The 19,607-nt window shown below is 40.0% G+C and overlaps 2 protein-coding genes across 9 annotated transcripts in view; one reads left to right on the top strand and one right to left on the bottom strand.

Annotated features, from left to right (window-relative positions):
- The window catches only part of TADA2A (transcriptional adaptor 2A), a 52,383-nt gene extending 34,435 nt beyond the window's left edge, over positions 1-17,948 (bottom strand). Inside the window, exons 1-5 of one of the 7 annotated variants that reach the window (XM_058706030.1) lie at positions 17,449-17,603; positions 15,566-15,692; positions 7,063-7,175; positions 5,946-6,052; positions 4,869-4,928 (exon numbers count right to left, since the gene is read on the bottom strand). In XM_058706030.1, the coding sequence (XP_058562013.1) occupies positions 4,869-4,928; positions 5,946-6,005 (120 nt within the window). In that variant the 5' untranslated portion in view covers positions 6,006-6,052; positions 7,063-7,175; positions 15,566-15,692; positions 17,449-17,603. Of the gene's footprint in view, positions 1-4,751; positions 4,775-4,868; positions 4,929-5,945; positions 6,053-7,062; positions 7,176-15,565; positions 15,693-17,448; positions 17,616-17,842 lie in introns of those variants that run through there. The other 6 variants (XM_058706029.1, XM_058706032.1, XM_058706033.1 and 3 more) reach the window with 6 other exon arrangements.
- An 87-nt stretch (positions 17,949-18,035) lies between these two features.
- The window catches only part of ACACA (acetyl-CoA carboxylase alpha), a 280,594-nt gene continuing 279,022 nt past the window's right edge, over positions 18,036-19,607 (top strand). For both annotated transcript variants that reach the window (XM_058703419.1, XM_058703413.1), the window contains exon 1: positions 18,036-18,527. Coding sequence is in view for 1 of the 2 variants with exons in the window: in XM_058703413.1 (XP_058559396.1) it covers positions 18,490-18,527 (38 nt within the window). In the remaining variant the exon portion in view is untranslated. The remainder of the gene's footprint in view (positions 18,528-19,607) is intronic.

Genomic DNA, 19,607 nt, shown 5'->3' with positions numbered 1-19,607 from the left:
CCACCTACCACAGCATGAGTAACTTCCAAAAATACAGCACTGTGAGATGACAAAAGTACTAAAAAACCATTTAAAGTTTTCTGTGGTTTCAAATGAAAAAAAAAAAGGAAAAAATCAGGTTTTTAGTGGCTTCATGTGTAGAAAGCCAAAATTTGGTCATCAATCTTACAGAAGGAAAGATTCTTCTTTTCCTTATCTGGGAATAGATAAGACTGCAGGAAAAAAGGGGGTATTAGGAACCTCCAAAAACTCCCCAAAGGGCAGAATTCTGAAATGTGTTTGTATGGGTGTTGAATATGTGAGAAAAGGATGATGTAATCAGAAGAATTAATTGGACTTAGAGTGAAATTTAGTGCTTTCAGCATTATGGGCAAGGTGCCCAGAACAGCTAGAGACAGCTCATGGTCACTTTTCATACAGTGGATAACCATCAATCTACCCTGCCTACACTAAATTATCTTTTAAGGAATTGTTTTCACAATTCAAATGAATAAATCTGTTTCGGTTCCAGGCATTTTGGTGTGAATATGAGAAAAATAAACCACCTTTCTAAAGATCTGATATGTTAGTGAAATGAACTCAAAGTCATAGATAGCTTGACCATATTTTCCCAACCCTTCATTTATTTTGCAATGACAAAAGAGGAAAAAAAATTTCATATGAGAAGATGTTTCACATCATATCTTATCAGAGAAATGCCAACTAAAAGAGATGCCACTATATGCCTATCAGAATGGCCAAAATGCATAACAATGACTGGTATGAAATGCAGGCAAAGATGTGGAGCAACAGGAACTCTCATTGTTGCTGGTGGGGATGCAAAACGATACGGACACTTCGGAAGACAAGTTTGGCGGTTTTCTTACAAAACTAAACATACTCATACATGTGATCCAGCAATTGCACTCCTTTGTATTTACTCAAAGGAGTTGAAAACTTATGTACACACAAAAACTTGTACATGAATGTTCATAACAGCTTTATTCACAATTGCCAAAACTTGGAAGCAACCAAGATGTCCTTCAGTAGGTGGATGGATAACCTGTGGTATGTCCAGACAATGCAGTATTTTTAAATTTTTTTTAACATTTATTTATTTTTGAGAGAGACAGAATGCAAATGGGTTAGGGCAGAGAGGGAGACACAGAATCGGAAGCAGGCTCCAGGCTCTGAGCTGTCAGCACAGAGCCCGATGCAGGGCTCGAGAACTCACGAGCTGTGAGATCATGACCTGAGCCAAAGTCAGATGGTCAACTGACTGAGCCACCCAGGTGTCCCTGACAATGCAGTATTATTTAGTGCTAAAAACAAATAAGCAATCAAGCCTGAAAAGACATGGAGGAAACTCAAACAAGTATTATCAAGTGAAAGAAGTCAATTTGAAAGACCATATACCATAGGATTCCGATTTTAAGACATTCTGGGAAAAGCAACTCAAAAACTATAGAAACTGTAAAAAGATCAGTGGTTGCCAGAGGTGGGGGGTCGGGGTGATGGATGAACAAGCAGGACACAGAGAATTTTTAAGGCCATGAAACTACTCTGTAAGACATTATAACGGTGGATATGTGACATTATACATTACATTACAGAATGTACAACACCAAGTTGTAATATATACGTCACAGAATGTACAACACCAAGAGTGAACTCTGATGTAAATATGCACTCTGGATAATAATGCAGTGTCAATGTAGGTTCATCAGTTATAATAAATGTACTACTCTGATGGGGGATGTTGTTAATGGGAGAAGCTATGCATGGGTGGGGCAGAAGTATACGGGAAATCCCTATACTTTCTACTCAATTTTGCTGCAAACCTATAAATGCTCCATGAAACAAAGTCTAATATAAAAAAAAATTATTCCAGGGGCGCCTGGGTGGCTCAGTCGGTTGGGCGGCCGACTTCGGCTCAGGTCATGATCTCGCGGTTCGTGAATTCGAGCCCCGAGTCGGGCTCTGTGCTGACAGCTCAGAGCCTGGAGCCTGTTTCAGATTCTGTGTCTCCCTCTCGCTGACCCTCCCCTGTTCATGCTCTGTCTCTCTCTGTCTCAAAAATAAATAAAACGTTAAAAAAAAAAAATTTAAAAAAAAAAATTTTATTCCAAATCTTACAATGAGTGGAGAAACTATTTAGAAGACTGAAAGTGTTAAGAGAGAGATAGCCGAAGTCTAGCCAGTTGGTTGCCAAGAACTTTTACTAAGGAGCATTTCTTTAATTAATTATGGACCAGGCTCTGAGTCTCACCATTGTAGGCCCAGAAACTCATCTTAAACAGGACCCCACAAATAATCAGACTCAGAGATGCTAAAATCCACCCTTTCTAAACTTTTAAGAGACTGAAGTAGATACATTATGGCACTTTGGTAGGCAGAATTCCAAAGATGTGCCCCTTTCCTCCCAAGATTCCTGATCCCTCATTATTCAATCAAATACTAACTAGATACTGCTGATGGGATTATGCTGATGGGATTAAGGCACTAATCAGTTGACCTTAAAATAGGGAGAGCAGCCTGGATAATTCAGGTGGGCCCAATGTAATCACAGGAGCCTTTAAAAGTAAAAGATGGGGGGGCGCCTGGGTGGCTCAGTCTAATAAGCGGGGACTCTTGGTCTTGGCTCATGTCATGGTCTCATGAACTGTGAGCTCTGAATCAAGCCCTGCGTGGTGCTCTGTGCTAACAGCACGGAGCCTGCTTGGGATTCTCTCTCTCTCTCTCTCTCTCTCTCTCTCTCTCTCTCCCTCTCTCTCTCCCCTCTCTGCTCCTCCCCTACTCACACTCTGATCTCTCTCTCTAAATAAACATACTAAAAAAAAAAAAAAAAAAAGAAAAAAAGAAGAGGGAGACAAGAGAAGGGCACCTGGCTGGCTTAGTTGGAAGAAGATGAGACTCTTAATCTCGAGGTTGTAAATTCAAGCCCCTTGTGTGTAGAGATTACTTATAATAAATAAATAAAATTTCCTTTAAAAAAAAAAGAAGAAGGGAGGGAGGAGAGTTGGAGAGATTCAGCAAAGATAGGCAGGAGAGGTCAGAGAGGCTCTAGGCATTTCATCAATAACCCTCAAGAACTCCTGGCCATTGCTAGCTTCAAATATGGAGGAAGTGAGGCCTCTAGAGGCCTAGAGCAAGCCCGGGCCAATAGCCAATTAAGGGAAGAGAGTAGCATCAGTCCTAAAACCTCAAGGCAGTGAATACTGTCAATAACCTGAGTGAGAATGGAAGCAGATTGGAAGCTGACTGGAAGCAGACTTTCTCCCAATGCATCTAGATAAAAGCCCAGGCTGGCAATACCCTCATTTTGACATTATGGGACCTATAGCAAGCTGGGTGAGCTTAATGGCCTACTGACCTACAGAATTGCAAGATGATAAATTTGTGTTGTCTTAGGCCACTTAATTTCTGATAATATGCTATGGCAGCAATAGAAAACTAACACAAATATCAATGGATTAATCCACAATGTGAAATTATTACTGTTAAGATGCCTAGCCAGTCTTCTTTCTTGTAAGAAAAAGTCAATGGGAGGGCAAATGTAAGAAAACTACTTGGTGAACTAAGAGTAATGTTCTAATAACTGACAAAACTATCTTGACAAAGATACATATACCTGCAAGGTAGACCATATATTCATTTTTGCTTATTAAAGGGCCCACTCCTCTGACTAGAACTTGGAAGGACACTACTAGCATCTGCCTCTCATTCTTTCTTTAGAGGTGGCAATACAACCAATCAAGTCACTGCCAAGTCTTATTCTGGCCTATAAGCCAGTCTGTCTCTTCAAAGTAATTTTGTGTTTTAAACCATTCACTTTATGTTCATTTTATAACTTAACTCTCAGAGGGTAACTAATTTCTCCAATGCAAGAGGAGGGAGTGCCAGACATAAACTTCACTACTGCCCACAGGAACCACATGGTATCATTAACCAAAACACAGCAACAATACATTCACTATATGTTCATCAATAAACCTAAAATGCCCTATACCTCTTAAACTTACATCAGTAAAACTCAGTAAGTATTTTTTTTTTCATTTTTAAATTTTATTTATTTATTTTGGGGTAAAGTTTGTTTGTTTATTTATTTTGAGATAGAGTTCAAACACGGAAAAGGGCAGAGAAAGAGGAGAGAGGGAATCCCAAGCAGGCCCTGTGCTGTCAGTGCAGACCCTGACTCAGGGTTCAAACCCATGAACTGTGAGATCATGACCTGAGCTAAAACCAAGGGTCAGACGTTTAACTGACTGAACCACCCAGATGCCCCTACTTTTTTTTTTTTTTTTTTTTATAATCTTTAAAACTATTTAACATAAACTCTACCTTCAACATGGGGCTCGAACTCACAACACCAAGATCAAGAGTCATGCTCTACTAACTGAGCCAGCCAGGTGTCCCTCAATAAGTACTCTTAAATTCTTTTTAAATTTGAAACAAAAATCTGAGTATATAAAATGATTTTTTGACTTAAATGCCTTAGTAGATCCATAAGACCCTAAAACACTTACTGGCAGGGAGGGTGCCTGGGTGGCTCAGTCAGTTAAGCCTTCGACTTTTCATTCTGGCTCAGATCATGATCTTGCGGTTCGCTGGATGGAGCCCCCTGTCAAGCTCTGTGCTAACTGTGTGGAGACTGCTTGGGATTCTCTCTCCCTGCCCCTCCCTCCCACATGCACACACACACACACACACTCTCTCTCTCTTTCAAAATAACTTAAAAAAAAAAAAAAAAACACTCACTGGGAAATGATTACCTAATTCGGAAGAAGAGGAAAGAAAAGGCAAGGAGATACTTGAAGATGAAGAAAAAAAGACATTCTCAGTACAATACTTGACAAATGAATGGAAATTCCCTGCAACTTCATCATTACCATTATTTCATAAGTATGATCACTTTGATGTTTCTTGTACTCAAATCCTCGAGTGAAACACTGCAAAAGAAAGGAAAATTAAGTTACCAAAAAACTACTTTTTGAAATGCTTTCTTACAGGGTAGAAGATGGTTTGGGGGTACTCTACTCTTGTGATGAGTTTTTAAGAATTCATTCAATTTTGTCTGCAGCCACAAGAGGATGGCTATGTTCATGATCATAGCTCTTCAGTGGCCCTCACAATCTGGGGGAAAAAAACCAGACTTTTTCCTAAGACATCTTCTCTTTTGATTACAGCATAAGCCCTGGAATCAGATGGGCTAAATTTGAATCCTGGCTCCATACTTAAAGTATTTAGGCAATTCTGAGACATGTATTTTTTTTATATTTTAAAACTGTGAAATGAGGATTCATCTTGTAATAAAAAGTATATTACAACTTCCATCAGCCATTTAACATTTCTAAAACTGGGATGCTTCATATAATCAACAGTGTCCTGGGTCCAATAAAATATGTATTTGCTGTGTGACCTTGAGTAAATTACTTAACTTCTCTTTGCCTGAGTTTCCTCTATAAAATGGGGATGCTAATCATACCTACTTCATAGGGTTATAGTGATAAACTAAAGGTTAATTCATATAAATTACTCAAAAGAGTGCCTGACAATAGAGTAAGCACTTATAATTACTATTATTATTATCATCAATTACAGAATGATTATTCCCTTGTTTGTCACCTGCCCAAAGACCACTCTGCAGTAAGACAATAAACAATGTCATAGGTGCCATCAAAAGGAATAATCCTCCAATTCTGTTTCCTGTATCTCAATACTTTAAATCTACTGGCAAAAACAGTTTTGAGCATTAGGTTGATACAGAAATGTGGAATATTCAACAGTTTGTGTCATTCATCTGCTCTATTCCCCAACTTTTCACTGGTAAAATGTATAATGGAAGACAAAGTAGAAGGAACGGATTTAAGAAAGTATGGTCCTTCTGAATAATCTACAGTGATCTCTGAATTTACTATATCCATAAAATTAAGCCAGGAGAAGCAAGCATGTCCTTAATGAGTTACCTGTAAGCAGAGGAAAAAAGGGGGTGGCCCACATTCAGCACACTTGATGTAAGGCTCCATGAGGTAGGAGGAGCAGCCTCGGCAAGGTGGTTTATCAGAGGGATCATCTAGAACAAAAAGAAAAATATACTAGTTTCAAAACATGATTACCTTAAGTGCCAAGAAGGTGAAAATTTGCAAATAACTATACAGGTGGTGAGCTACACGGAAGACCCATTTGTCTTGGAAACAAGATGAGCTCATTCTAAGTAAGAAAAAACAAAAATTATGTTCCTTTTTCTTCAGGGAAGCTTTGTTTCTTCCTACAGTAGTATCTACTACTATACATAGCATTTAAGTAGATAAGTAATTTCCCCTGAAGAGAAATTTACAAACACAAGCCGCCCCCCCAACCCCCTGTTATTTGTGCAAGGGAGAAAATGTCACATACCTATATAACACATAGGTATTCTTAGGTAAAACAAATCTGACAAAATGTTAATGATTGTTAAATGTAGGTAGCAGCCAACAAGTAATCACTGTAGTGTTCTTTCAACTTTTCCTTAAGTTTGCAAATTTTCATAATGAAAGTTGGAGGGAAAAACTTTAAATGTATGTCTTGAGGGGTGCCTGGGACGCTCAGTCGGTTGAGTGTCCAACTCTTCATTTCATCCTGGGTCATGATCTCAAGGTTCATGAGTTTGAGCCCCATACTGAGCTTGGGATTCTGTCTCTCACTCTCTCTGCCCCTCCCTCTCTCTCTCAAAATGAATGAATAAATGTAACAAACAAATACATAAATGTCTTGGGATATACAACTTTATATCTGAGTTGAAATTTAAACCCAGGAAAGCTCCCTTCCTTTCTCTCACAGTAGAGAACAAAGCAGACCTTCCTCCATTTCCAATGACCATATCATCTCTGAAATATTAAGGCAAGAAGTACAATCCAAACTCTTTCAAGTGATTTAAAGGCCGGTATATATGTCCCTGGTTGCTCCAAACTCTGCCCCTCTAGAGTTAGGGCAAGTTAGCCAAGTAGTTCTCTATGATCAACAGCAGAAGTCTTAAGAAAATACAGGCTTTGAAGGAAGATGAAAGGATTTAATTTGCTTATAGCCTAGGGCAGGATTTCTCACATTCTGTAATAGCATTTTCCTTCCTAGAGTCCAAGAAACACTCTTCAAGGCACCTTTCCCTCCTTCAAGTGATGATTATTTATTGTTCTTTTCATTTGTTTCTAAATGAAGACCTGGAGGAAAATAACAGGGGAAAGAAACATAATCCTTCTGGCAATAGCTTCAAAATAAATATAGGGAACAGCAACTACCCTACTTCTCCCATTTAAAATTTTGACATGGAACAACAAAAATTGTTTTATATTAAGTCAGATGACAATTTTTGCCAAATTACCTTCTTCCTCACATTCTTTTATTTTAATGATGTAAGCTTGTTTTTCTTTCTTCAGGAAAAAAAGTCAGTCCTGGACCCAAGTAAAAGAGCTTTTAAACCTTTACATCAAGAAGTAACTTTTTATTTTTTTATAGAGAGAGACCACTTGTGAGCAGGAGAGAGGTACAGAGGAAGAGAGAGAATCTTAAACTGGTTCCACACTTAGTGGAGAGCTCGACATGGGGCTCGATCTCACAACTGGGAGACTATGACCTGAGACGAAATCAAGAGTCAGATGCTTAACCTACTGAGCCACCTAGGTGCCCCAAGAAGGGATTATTTAGTAAAAATCCAATTTATAGTTTAAAAATTTTAGACAACAAAGGCATAAAGTCATCCTCTATTAATATTTTGATTTCTAGTCTTTTATATATGCGTGTATATATATTTAACAAAAGTGAGATACCATACACGATGTTTTGTAGCCTTTTTCACTTGACAATATACTGTCAAACATCTTTCGTGATAGTACACATACATCATTCTTTTTTTTTTTTTTTTTTTTTAAATTTTTTTTTTTTAATGTTTATTTATTTTTGAGAGAGAGAGAGAGACAGAGCACGAGCAGGGGAGGAGCAGAGAGAGAAGGAGACACAGAATCCGAAACAGGCTCCAGGCTCTGAGCTGTCAGCACAGAGCCCGACGCGGGGCTCGAACTCACAAACCATGAGATCATGACCTGAGCCGAAGCCGGACGCTCAACCGACTGAGCCACCCAGGCGCCCCATACATCATTCTTTTTAATGGATGAATAATATTCCATTGTAACAACCATCTAACCTAATGGTTTTCCACCGCCCCGTAAGAAGGCATTTTGGAAATCTGAGGAAATGTTTTTTTCGTTGGCCACAATGACTAGAGAGCACTACTGGCATTTAGCAGGTTTGGGACCACGGATGCTAGATATCCTACAAGACTCAAGACATACCTACACAACAAAAAAGTGGCCTGTGTCCTACATAACTTTCAAATGTCCCAACAGACATTCAAGGTGGTGAAAAACCTGTTCATAATTACATGACCTAGAACTTAATTCCATATTACATATAAAACAAAATGTTTTTGATAGTTTTAAAATACATTTAATTTTCTAAGAAGGCAACTGCACGTACTTCTACAGGAGATTATATCTTGTTTTGTTCAGAACTTTACCAAGAGTTATTCAAGCTTGTGGGGTTTCTGAGTCACCAATACAACACACATGAATCACTGTGCTTTTGTAGTTGTAAGATGCACAATGATTCAAAATATGGGTGTTAAGCATCTGACTACTTGTCATTATTATGTCTTCTACTGAAATCGTGTCTAAGCATATTGAGATACATATTATTTTATTATAAATTACATTAGTTCATTATTCTCTTTTATTTATCTTTTGTAGGGCATTATTATTTCTGTTTCTTTAAAATCATGGGTGTAGATGTGCTATGTTATCTGTGTATTTCCTCTCCAAAGAGTGAAGGGGCTCTAAAAATATTCTAAAAAGAAAACATGGGGTCTTGTAAGGCTGAAAACAACAAATCTAACCAGTTCCCTACTGATGAGCATTTATGTTGTTTCCAACTTTTCACTATTATGAAGAATGCTGCTGTATTCCTCAGAAAATATATTTTTCTAGAACTGTCAAGCCTACAGAGGGTTTCTGATACACGTAGCCAAACTCTCCTTCGCAGAGACATTCTACAACTTTTCTATAACCTAGGAGTATGGAAAGACTTTTTTTTTGCCATCATTCAAAATCCAAAGGCAATAAAAGGTTAGTAAGTTTGACTACATAAATAACAGGAACAAAAAACTTCCATGGCAAAAAATACCATAAGCAAGATAAAAAAGGCAAGTAGCCTAGAAGAAATTATTTGCAAACGTATTACAGATAAAGGGCTAAAGTCCCCGATATACAAAGAACTTTTAAAAACTGAGGGGGAGGGGCGCCTGGGTGACTCAGCTGGTTAAGCATCCGACTTCGGCTCAGGTCATGATCTCACGGTTCGAGTTCGAGCCCCACATCCAGCTCTGTGCTGACAGCTCAGACCTGGAGGTTGCTTCGGCTTTTGCATCTCCCTCTCTCTCTCTACCCCCTCCTCAACTCGTGGTCTCTCTCTCTCTCTCTCTCTCTCTCTCTCTCAAAAGTAAATAAACATTAAAAAAAATAAAATAAAAACTGAGGGGGAAAAAAAACAAAAATCCTATTGCAAAAGAAATGAATAACTAGAAAAAAGGGAGAAAATTTAAAAATGGCCCTCAAACATATGAAATGACATGCAACTGCACTCATAAGAGAAAGCTATAGAGATATAATTTCTCACCCATCAGATTGGCAAAAATTCAAAAGCTTGGTAATACTCTCTTACTAAGAATGTAGAGAAATAGGTATTCTCATATACTGCTAATAGGAATGCATTAGAACATTATTTGTAATTACAAAATACTACCTAGATATCCAACAATGACCTTTACAATCTAATATAGTATTTCCAAGAAGATACTATTAAGTGAAAAAAACCAAACTGCAAAAAAACTTACATAGGATGCTACCTTTCCTGTAAGAAATGAGAGGGGGGGAAAACCCAAACACATGTATATCTGCTTTTCTTTGCAAAAAGAAATAAAGGACAGATAAACTAGAAAACAATGAAGTTAGACACCTACAAAGGGGTGGGGAGGTGATGGAATGGAGTGGAAGAGACACAGAAAGGAGTAACAATTCTCTAAATATATATTTTTGTATAGTTTTGATTTTTGGAAGTGTATGTTATACAAATTTACAAAAAACAAATTAATAAATATAAAAAGGGAAAACAAAAAGCAGAATCAACAAATGAACCCGAAAGTACTTCAAAAGAATACTATAACCACACTGAAAAGGAAAAAAAAATCCAAGTAACTTATGAACATTTAATCATAAGAATAGGGGATATTCTTGGGTGATGCAGGGGAGAATTGCAAACAAATCCTGAACTTGTTGAAGTAAGTCTGTTACATGTAGCGGTATGTAAAAAGCAATTCTGAAATAATTTTGGATGTATTAAAAAACTGAGCAAATGAGTAAATGTGCTGATATTGGGAGTCAAGGTTCTCACTGAGGAAAGGACATACAAATAAAGAATGGGAGAAAATAAGAAAAAAGCCTATGAAGATGAACGGGATCTATCAGTGTGAACTCATGATTTCTTAAAAGTGTATGTATGAGCAGATATAATGTATGTTGGTACATATGTACACAGCATATATACACATATTTCAGAGCTCTGTGGGCCAAAGGACCAAGATAAAGACATGCTAGTAGCAATGAAAAATGACTAGATCTTGGTCTCTAATGTCATTCCCCTCTAAAAGGACCAGGGCTCCTCAGAGAAGTGGCTAATTCCAGGGCTGGGGCAGGGGAGATACAAGATGCGCCTGGAACATATAGCCAAAAAGTAAGGAGATGCTCAAAAAAGTGATGGGTGTTACGTCACAAGGATGCAGGAGACAGAATGAAGGAGCTCTCACAGTGGTCAAATTGGGACAATCTGGGAACCAAAGTAAGTATAATAATGAATTATAAACCCTTGAAAATAGGAATTCATGTGTCCACACTTAAGTCAAATAAATAAGGGAGATGGGAGGTGTCTTGATTATATAATCAAAAAATTATAAACACATATCATTATATATATTATCTGTAATACATATAATTATATGAACAGATTACATAAGTGCTAACTAGCAAATTTGGAGAGTGCTGGATTTGGGGGGAAAAAACATCATTTTGCAACCATGACAGTAAAGATTGGATCAGGCAAAAATCATAATGGATGTTAAATCTAAGGAGAAATTTGATGAGGAGCAAGATATCTTACGGCCTGAAAGTGTCTTCCTATGGATTATTTATTATATGCAAGAGAAAAATACAAAGTATACAGTGGAGAAAAACAAACACCATGACTGGGTCTTCAAAACCATTATCACCAACGAGGGGTAGAGTAAGACCCAAACAAACCCAAAATGAGAAACCTCTATTTTAAAAAGGGGGAGGGAGGAAGGGTGGGGCTGTATTCTTCAAAAGTATCAACATCATGGGGGCACCTGGGTGGCTCAGTCGGTTGAGTGTCTGACTTCAGCACAGGTCATGATCTCATGGTTCGTGGGTTCGAACCCTGCATCAGTCTCTGTGCTGACACCTTGGAACCTGGAGACTGTTTCAGATTCTGTGTCTCCCTCTCTCTCAAAAGTAAGATAAACATTAAACAAACAAAGTATCAATGTGACTAAAGACAAAGGCTGTGGAAATGTTTCAACTTAAAGAAGGCTAAAGAAACATAGCAACTTAATGTTAGACCTGACCCCTGACTATATCCTGTACTGGAATGAAAAAAACACCATAAAGGACATTGTTGAGTCAAGCTTACAAAACTGAACAACAGATGGTAGACTGGATAAAAGTATTTTATTGATATTAAGTTCACTAAAGTTGATTATTGAAGTTATAAAACAGAATATCCCTATTCTTAGGAAATAAGCAATAAACTACTTAGGGGTAAAGGGACATGATCTATGTCCCTTACCTTTAAATGACTCTGAAGAAAAAATGGGGTATCTATGTCTACCTATAAATATATAATACAGTATATAAATATATATTAGATTTAATATACATATTTATATACTTATAAAGAAAGAGAATACGTGCAAATGAGGAAGAAGTTAACAAGTGTATGGGGATTATTTGTATGATTCTTATTCTTCTAACTTTCCTGTAAGTTTGAAATTATTTCCAGAAAAAAAGTTCCAGAAAAAAGTTTCAAAATTATTTTATTTTATGTTTTTTAATTTTTTAAAGTTTATTTATTTTGAGAGACAGAGGACATGAGCAGGGGAGCAGCAGAGAGAGGGAGAGAGAATTTCAAGTAGGGGCTCGACCTCACAAACTGTTGAGATCATGACCTGAGCTGAAACCCGGAGTCAGACACTTAACTGATTACACCACCCAGGTGCCCCTAAAAATTATCTTAAAAAGGGAAACAGGAGTGGTTTCTGTTTACACTTCCAGCATTAGAAAAATTCATTCAGGTTTTTTCCATATGTAAAATGAGAGATTTGAACTAGATGTGTTTGAAGACTTCATTTTGTCTTAATTTTATAGGAGTATGATGACAGAGTAAATAAGAGGCTTTTTAAGAAATTGCTGAGGGCATTCTTCTCGAAGCTAGAACAAGCAATCCTAAAATTCATATGGAACCACAAAAGGCCCCGAACAGCCAAAAGTAATTTTGAAAAAGAAGACCAAAGCAGGAGGCATTAGCCTCTACTACAAAGCTGTAATCATCAAGACAACACGGTATTTGCACAAAAACAGACACATAGACCAATGGAATAGATTAGAAACCCCAGAACTAGTCCCACAAAAGTATGGCCAACTAATCTTTGACAAAGCAGGAAAGAACATCCAATGGAAAAAAGACAGTCTCTTTAACAAATGGTGCTGGGAGAACTGGACAGCAACATGCAGAAGGTTGAAACTAGACCACTTTCTCACACCATTCACAAAAATAAACTCAAAATGGATAAAGGACCTGAATGTGAGACAGGAAACCATCAAAACCCTAGAGGAGAAAGCAGGAAAAGACCTCTCTGACCCCAGCCATAGCAATTTCTTACTTGACACATCCCCAAAGGCAAGGGAATTAAAAGCAAAAATGAACTATTGGGACCTCATGAAGATAAAAAGCTTCTGCACAGCAAAGGAAACAACCAACAAAACTAAAAGGCAACCAACGGAATGGGAAAAGATAGTTGCTAATGACATATCGGACAAAGGGCTAGTATCCAAAATCTATAAAGAGCTCACCAAACTCCACACCCGAAAAACAAATAACCCAGTGAAGAAATGGGCAGAAAACATGAATAGACACTTCTCTAAAGAAGACATCTGGATGGCCAACAGGCACATGAAAAGATGCTCAACGTCGCTCCTCATCAGGGAAATACAAATCAAAACCACACTCAGATATCACCTCACGCCAGTCAGAGTGGCTAAAATGAACAAATCAGGAGACTATAGATGCTGGAGAGGATGTGGAGAAAAAGGAACCCTCTTGCACTGTTGGTGGGAATAGGAACTGGTGCAGCCACTCTGGAAAACAGTGTGGAGGTCCCTCAAAAAATTAAAAATAGACCTACCCTATGACCCAGCAGTAGCACTGCTAGGAATTTACCCAAGGGATACAGGAGTACTGATGCATAGGGGCACTTGTACCCCAATGTTTATAGCAGCACTTTCAACATTAGCCAAATTATGGAAACAGCCTAAATGTCCATCAACTGATGAATGGATAAAGAAATTGTGGTTTATATACACAATGGAATACTACGTGGCAATGAGAAAGAATGAAATATGGCCCTTTGTAGCAACGTGGACAGAACTGGAGAGTGTTATGCTAAGTGAAATAAGCCATACAGAGAAAGACAGATACCATATGTTTTCACTCTTATGTGGATCCTGAGAAACTTAACAGGAACCCATGGGGGAGGGGAAGAAAAAAAAAAAGAGAGAGGTTAGAGTGGGAGAGAGCCAAAGCATAAGAGACTCTTAAAAAATGAGAACAAACTGAGGGTTGATAGGGAGTGGGAGAGAGGGGAGGGTGGGTGATGGGTATTGAAGAGGGCATGTTTGGGATGAGCACTGGGTGTTGTATGGAAACCAATTTGACAATAAATTTCATATATTTAAAAATAAAAATAATAAAAGAAAAGAAAAGAAAAGAAAAGAAATTGCTGAGGGGCTCCTGGGTAGCTCGGTTGGTTAAGCATCACCTGATTTTGGCTCAGGTCATGATCTCACAGTTCGTGGGATTGAGCACCCCCATCAGGCTCTGCGCTGACAGTGTGGAGCCTGTTTGGGATTTCCCCCCTTTCTCTCAAAACTAGATAAACATTAAGGAAAAAAAAAAGAGGGGAGCCTGGGTGGCTCAGTCAGTTGGGCCTCTGACTCAAGGTCATGATCTCACGGTCCGTGGGTTCGAGCCCTCCATCAGGCTCTGTGCTGACAGCTCGGAGCCTGGAGCCTGCTTCAGATTCTGTGTCTCCCTCTCTCCCTGCCCCTCCCCCACTCACGCTCCGTCTCTCAAAAATGAATAAATGTTAAAAAAAAGAAAAAGAAAAAGAAAAAGAAACTGCTGAAGAGGAAACAACACCCCAAAGTGCCTTTTTATTTCTTCTCATTGGGACACTACTAATACCTAACAAGAGAATTCCGATTTCTCTTATCAGAAACAAAGAAAAGACAGTATATTTTCTTCTCCATAGCTGTAGCTGCCTGAATTTATTTTACACATATACCATAATTCTCTGCATTATTACTATAGTGGTTCACTCTTAGAACACAAGTTCCACCTTTTTAAAAGAGAAGGGGGGAGAGGAGCATGTCTTTTATCCTACCACTGATGTTCTTTTTTTTTTCTTTTTAATGTTTTTATTTATTTTTGAGAGAGAGAGAGAAAGAGAGAGAGACAGCAAGCAGGGGAGGGGCAGAGAGAGGAGACAGAACCTGAAGCAGGCTCCAGGCTCTGAGCTGTCACAGAGCCCAACGCGGGGCTCGAACTCACGAGCTATGTGAGCTTTGGCTCACACCTGAGCCAAAGTAGGTCGCTCAACTGACTGAGTTACCCAGGCGCCCCACACTGACATTGTTTCTTATCAAGGCATCTGAAATATGTTATTGTTCTTAAGAGTAATCCAATTGCTTTCTTAAGTCTAATTGCAGGTTAATCATACTATGCCAGAGCACAGTTTTCTTATGAGACCTAGAGTGATATGTTTATGTTATTTGTTTCATGGACAATCCAATAAGTATTGTTAACTTAAGTTTATTTATTTATTTTGATAGAGCGAATGGGGGAGGGACAGAGAGAGAGGGAGAGAGAATCCCAAGTAGGCTCCACTCTGTCAGCACAGAACCTGATTCAGGGCTTGATTCCACAAACTGTGAGATCATGACCTGAGCCAAAACAAAGAGTCAGACATTAACCGACTGAACCTCCCAGGTGCCCCTAAATATTGTTAATTTTATTCTGATTTGATACCGTTATTCCTTTAGGATCAGATTCTCAGGGCTTTGTTTAACTTCAAAGTGCTTATTTTTCTTCTTTGATCAATTCTACTTCAATTTGCTGTTAATATTCGCCTGGGACTTGTTCCCACTATACTTACTGCTGAAGGAACCCAAACGGTCCATTCTCTAATTTGCAAACAATCTTGCTTTGATCTTCCTCAATGCAGTGCTCCTTTAAAAAGAAGTCAGAACTGGCCAAAACATACACCAAAGCTTGATGCCCTCCTATGAACATAAAAAGTAGCACACCAATCAGGAAATAATTCAAAGAAATAAGATACAGAGAAGATGATGCAATGTACTCAATTCTGCCACATCCTAGCTTTGTAATGATAAGCAAATTATTTTACCTCTATAAGCCTATTTCCTCGTCTGTAAAGTGGGTATGATAAACAGTATCTACTTCCTAGAGTTATCGTGAGGATTAAATACCAAAATCCATATAAATAATGTACCATGGTACCTGGTACATTATCCACAGTAAGCCCTTTATAAAGGTTATATATCTCTAATACACAACTACTGTTTTTCTCTACCCAGTATTACTTCTCTCCTTAACACTCTTTGCTTTGGTAACCCCACTAGAAGGATATGAAATGTGGATGAGTCAGTTTCCCAATCACAATACTCTATACTTCATCCCCACAGCTAAAGCAACCAGCTATCTTATGGAAATCTGAATCTTCAGTAAGACATGTAAGGAAGAAGGCAGTTGGAGCCCAGTCATTCACTAATCAAAGAATTTGGTCCATGAGCTCTGGCTGTTGAGATCCCCATCCCCAAGGGTGGCCCAACTGTTTAGTTTTTCTTCTCATTTCTCTACCTTTCTAATAATAGTTTAATATGAATGAGTTTCTTTTTAGTAGAAACCAAGGAACCCTGTCTATTACAACATACATTTGTTCACTTAGTTACTCTTTGAACAAGTACTTAATGTTTGTACAATGTACAAAGTATTTTCTTGAAGGTAGAAATGAAATCATATTTCACACTAAGCCAAGAAAATATCCATCTTTCTTCTATAGTCACATAGCTCCTTAGCTATCTCCTTTCTGACATTTTTCATTCTACTTTGTGAGGATTACTTCTGGATGCATATTTTTTCCATTTCTAGACTAAATGAAAGCAGGGACTACTATCCAATACACATCTGCAAGCTTTGAAGTGCAAACACAGAGAAAGAATAAAGAAAATGTAATGGACAAATGTTAGTTTTAACTAAATGTTCATCTGTAGTTCTCTTGGAGTGACTTCTTTAACCTGGTATTCTGAGCTTAAGGTATAATTAATCATTAAGTCATATGACATTCAGATAGCATTGGCTAGCAACAACTTGTCTTTTCTGAAATGGGCTGGGATAGGATGGTTCTCTGCCTGCTCTAGTCCCAGGGAGTTAGTCTCTGAAGAAAAATGGCTTTAGCAAGAGGTATTATGTACTCAGTAATAAAATAATGGCCAACATTTACTGAACTTTTCTTATGTGCCAGGTACCGTTGTACCACTGTATGTGGATTATCTTTGAATCCTCCCAACCTTCTCAGGCATGCTGCTTTTTTTAAAGAAGGAAGCTCTGAGACTACTACCTGCACAATGTCTTAAAGGTTGTGAACAAAAGGGACATTTCAACAGAGGTTAACAGAAATGATCAAATAAAGGATGTATAAACACTCCACATCACAATCGCAATATCGCAGTAAGCGTAATTTTCTTTTTGCCCCTCCTTTCTTCTCACAAGAGATATTTCTGACACTAACATCCATGAAAGGATGGGTGGTGGCTCCAAATTAACATCTGCCAAATTCAAAGTCACTGGGAGAAGGAAGGCAGGCACTGTGAAGAACGGCGTTCTGTGTGGCGCGGAGGATAGGTGCAATCTTTGGAATTTTGCAAACAAGGATGAGTTCCTCGCTTCGTTCCTTATTGAACTGTGTGATCTTGGGCAAGTCATTTCACCTGAGCCTCAGTCGGCCTCAGCTCCTACCTAGTGTGCGAGGCCCACTTGCAGACTGGAAAAGTAACGTCGGTCAGGTGCATGGCCCAGAGCTGCTGTTGCTAGCGTAATTAGGCGCGCCACTGTACAGACAGGAATCCCGAAGCTCTAAGCCGCTCACGGTCGCCCAGGGCCGCCCAGGGGGTGGGGCGCGCCAGACTCGCCGCCAGGCGGGGCCGAGGGGTCAGGCCGGGCCCGCGCCGCCCTCCCCCAAGCGCGGCGTAGCCCCACACCTCCCCACACCATCCGCCCGCCTTGTCCCCCAAGCCGCCAGGGCTCAACGCCCGACCCCTCCCCCGCCGCAACTCGCGGCCCCCATCACCCCCTCGGCCGCCAGAGAGCTCGCGCCCCGTCGCCACCCACCCCACAGCGCCTCGTGCCTCACCTCGTCGCGTCCCTTTCTTCCGCGCCGCGGAGCCGCCTGCCGCGCGCGCCCCCGGGCGTGCGTGCTCGTTCCCGAGCGGCACAGGCGCGAGCGCGCCGCCGCCGCCCTTCCCTGCTTTCGCTGCCCCGCCGTCGCCGTCGCCGTCGCCGTCGCCGTCGCCGTCGCCGTTGCCGCCGCCGCCGCCGCCGCCCCCTCCGCCCCCTCGGCCCGCGCCCAGGCCTCGCCGCGCGCCCGCCGCGGTCCTCTGGCAGAGGCCCGGAGGGGGGTAGGGCTGACTGAGTAGCTTGCCTGACTTGAGTCCGGGCAGCAGTCACTTTTGCGTGTGGCGCGTTGCGGGTCGCCAGAGGCTTACCGGTGCGTGGCGCCGTTCGATCCGCGCCAGAGTGCGGTGAGGTGGAGCGGGCCGGTACCGTCCTGCTTTTGTGTTTCTAACATTCCCACCCCCCGCCCCTGTTGCAGCGAAGGAAACTGGGGCCAGTCGGGTTTTGCAGTGCTGCTCGTGGATCAACCAGAGTGACTGAATGGTGTAAGGGTAAACAGGGTACGTTTTATTCAGATGCTTCTGGAACGTCGAAATTCTCTTCTTTGGAAAGAACCATCCCCTCTTTGGGCTTCAGGGGCCCAGATAGAGGCGCAATGATGAGAGGATGTGGTGGTCCACTCTGATGTCAATCTTGAGGGCTAGGTACGTCCCAACATCTCTTTTTACTACTACTAATTATTATAATAGCTACCATTTGTCGAGTGTTTATTGCATGCCAGGCATTGTACAAAGGCGCTTACATCCATGGTGTCATTTTAATCTTCAACCTTGTGAGGTAGGCACTATTATTATCCCCATTTTCCAGGTGAAGACGTGGAGACTGGCTTATAAATAACTTGGGATCGCGGGGCTAGGAAGTGTTGGGAAGGGGATTCAAGCCGTGGTTAATTTCACCGTTATGCGGTTACATCTGTTTAGAAGTCTGTTTCATAAAAATGCCCAACCTCTGTTTGAATTCATTTGCATTTTCTGCCGGTGTAGCCTCCTTATTCATCTTTCAGTATATGAATACTACAAATTCATTCTGAAAGATAATCAGAAAATTCACACAAGCGAACGTAATGTGAAAACCAGCTTCTACTGGTGTTAAATAAGCAGTTAACATTTTGGTTATAGTCTTCCAAACATTTTCCTATGCATCATGCCAATAGATACATTATAATGTAGTTTTACATTTGATGTAAATCAGAAAATCTATTCAGTCGTTTATTCAACAAATGTTTAGTGAGCAGACACTGTTATAGGTGCTGAGAATTCAGCAGTGAACAAAACAGTTCTGCCTCATAATAGTGGGAGAGATTGACAAAACAGTACACGTATTACTAGATAATAGATAATGTCCAGTAATGTGTCAAGTTTATGAGGAAAAATAAATCAGAATGAAGGGATAAGAATGATGTGGGCATGGCCTTTTAGATGAAGTAGACAAGGAAGGCCTCTTAATTGAAAGAGCACATAAGCAGAAATCTAATCATTAAACAAGGAAGGCAGCACGTGGGTTTCCAGAGGGAAACTATTCTAGAAGAGAAGCAGCAAATTGCAGTGGCTCTGAGATAGGGACTTGCTTGACTTGTTGGAGAAGAAGCAAGGAGACCGATGTGGCTGCAGCACAGCAAATTAGGGAAATAAGTTGGGAAAAGGCAGAAACCAGATCATGCATCATCTCGTAAGCCATGGTTGGACTTTGGATTTTGGAAGGATGTGGTAGAGTATCATGGAAGG

This window comes from Neofelis nebulosa, chromosome 16 (assembly GCF_028018385.1).
Source record: "Neofelis nebulosa isolate mNeoNeb1 chromosome 16, mNeoNeb1.pri, whole genome shotgun sequence".
Classification (NCBI taxonomy): domain Eukaryota; kingdom Metazoa; phylum Chordata; class Mammalia; order Carnivora; family Felidae; genus Neofelis; species Neofelis nebulosa.
This window is presented reverse-complemented; position numbering and strand designations above follow the sequence as displayed.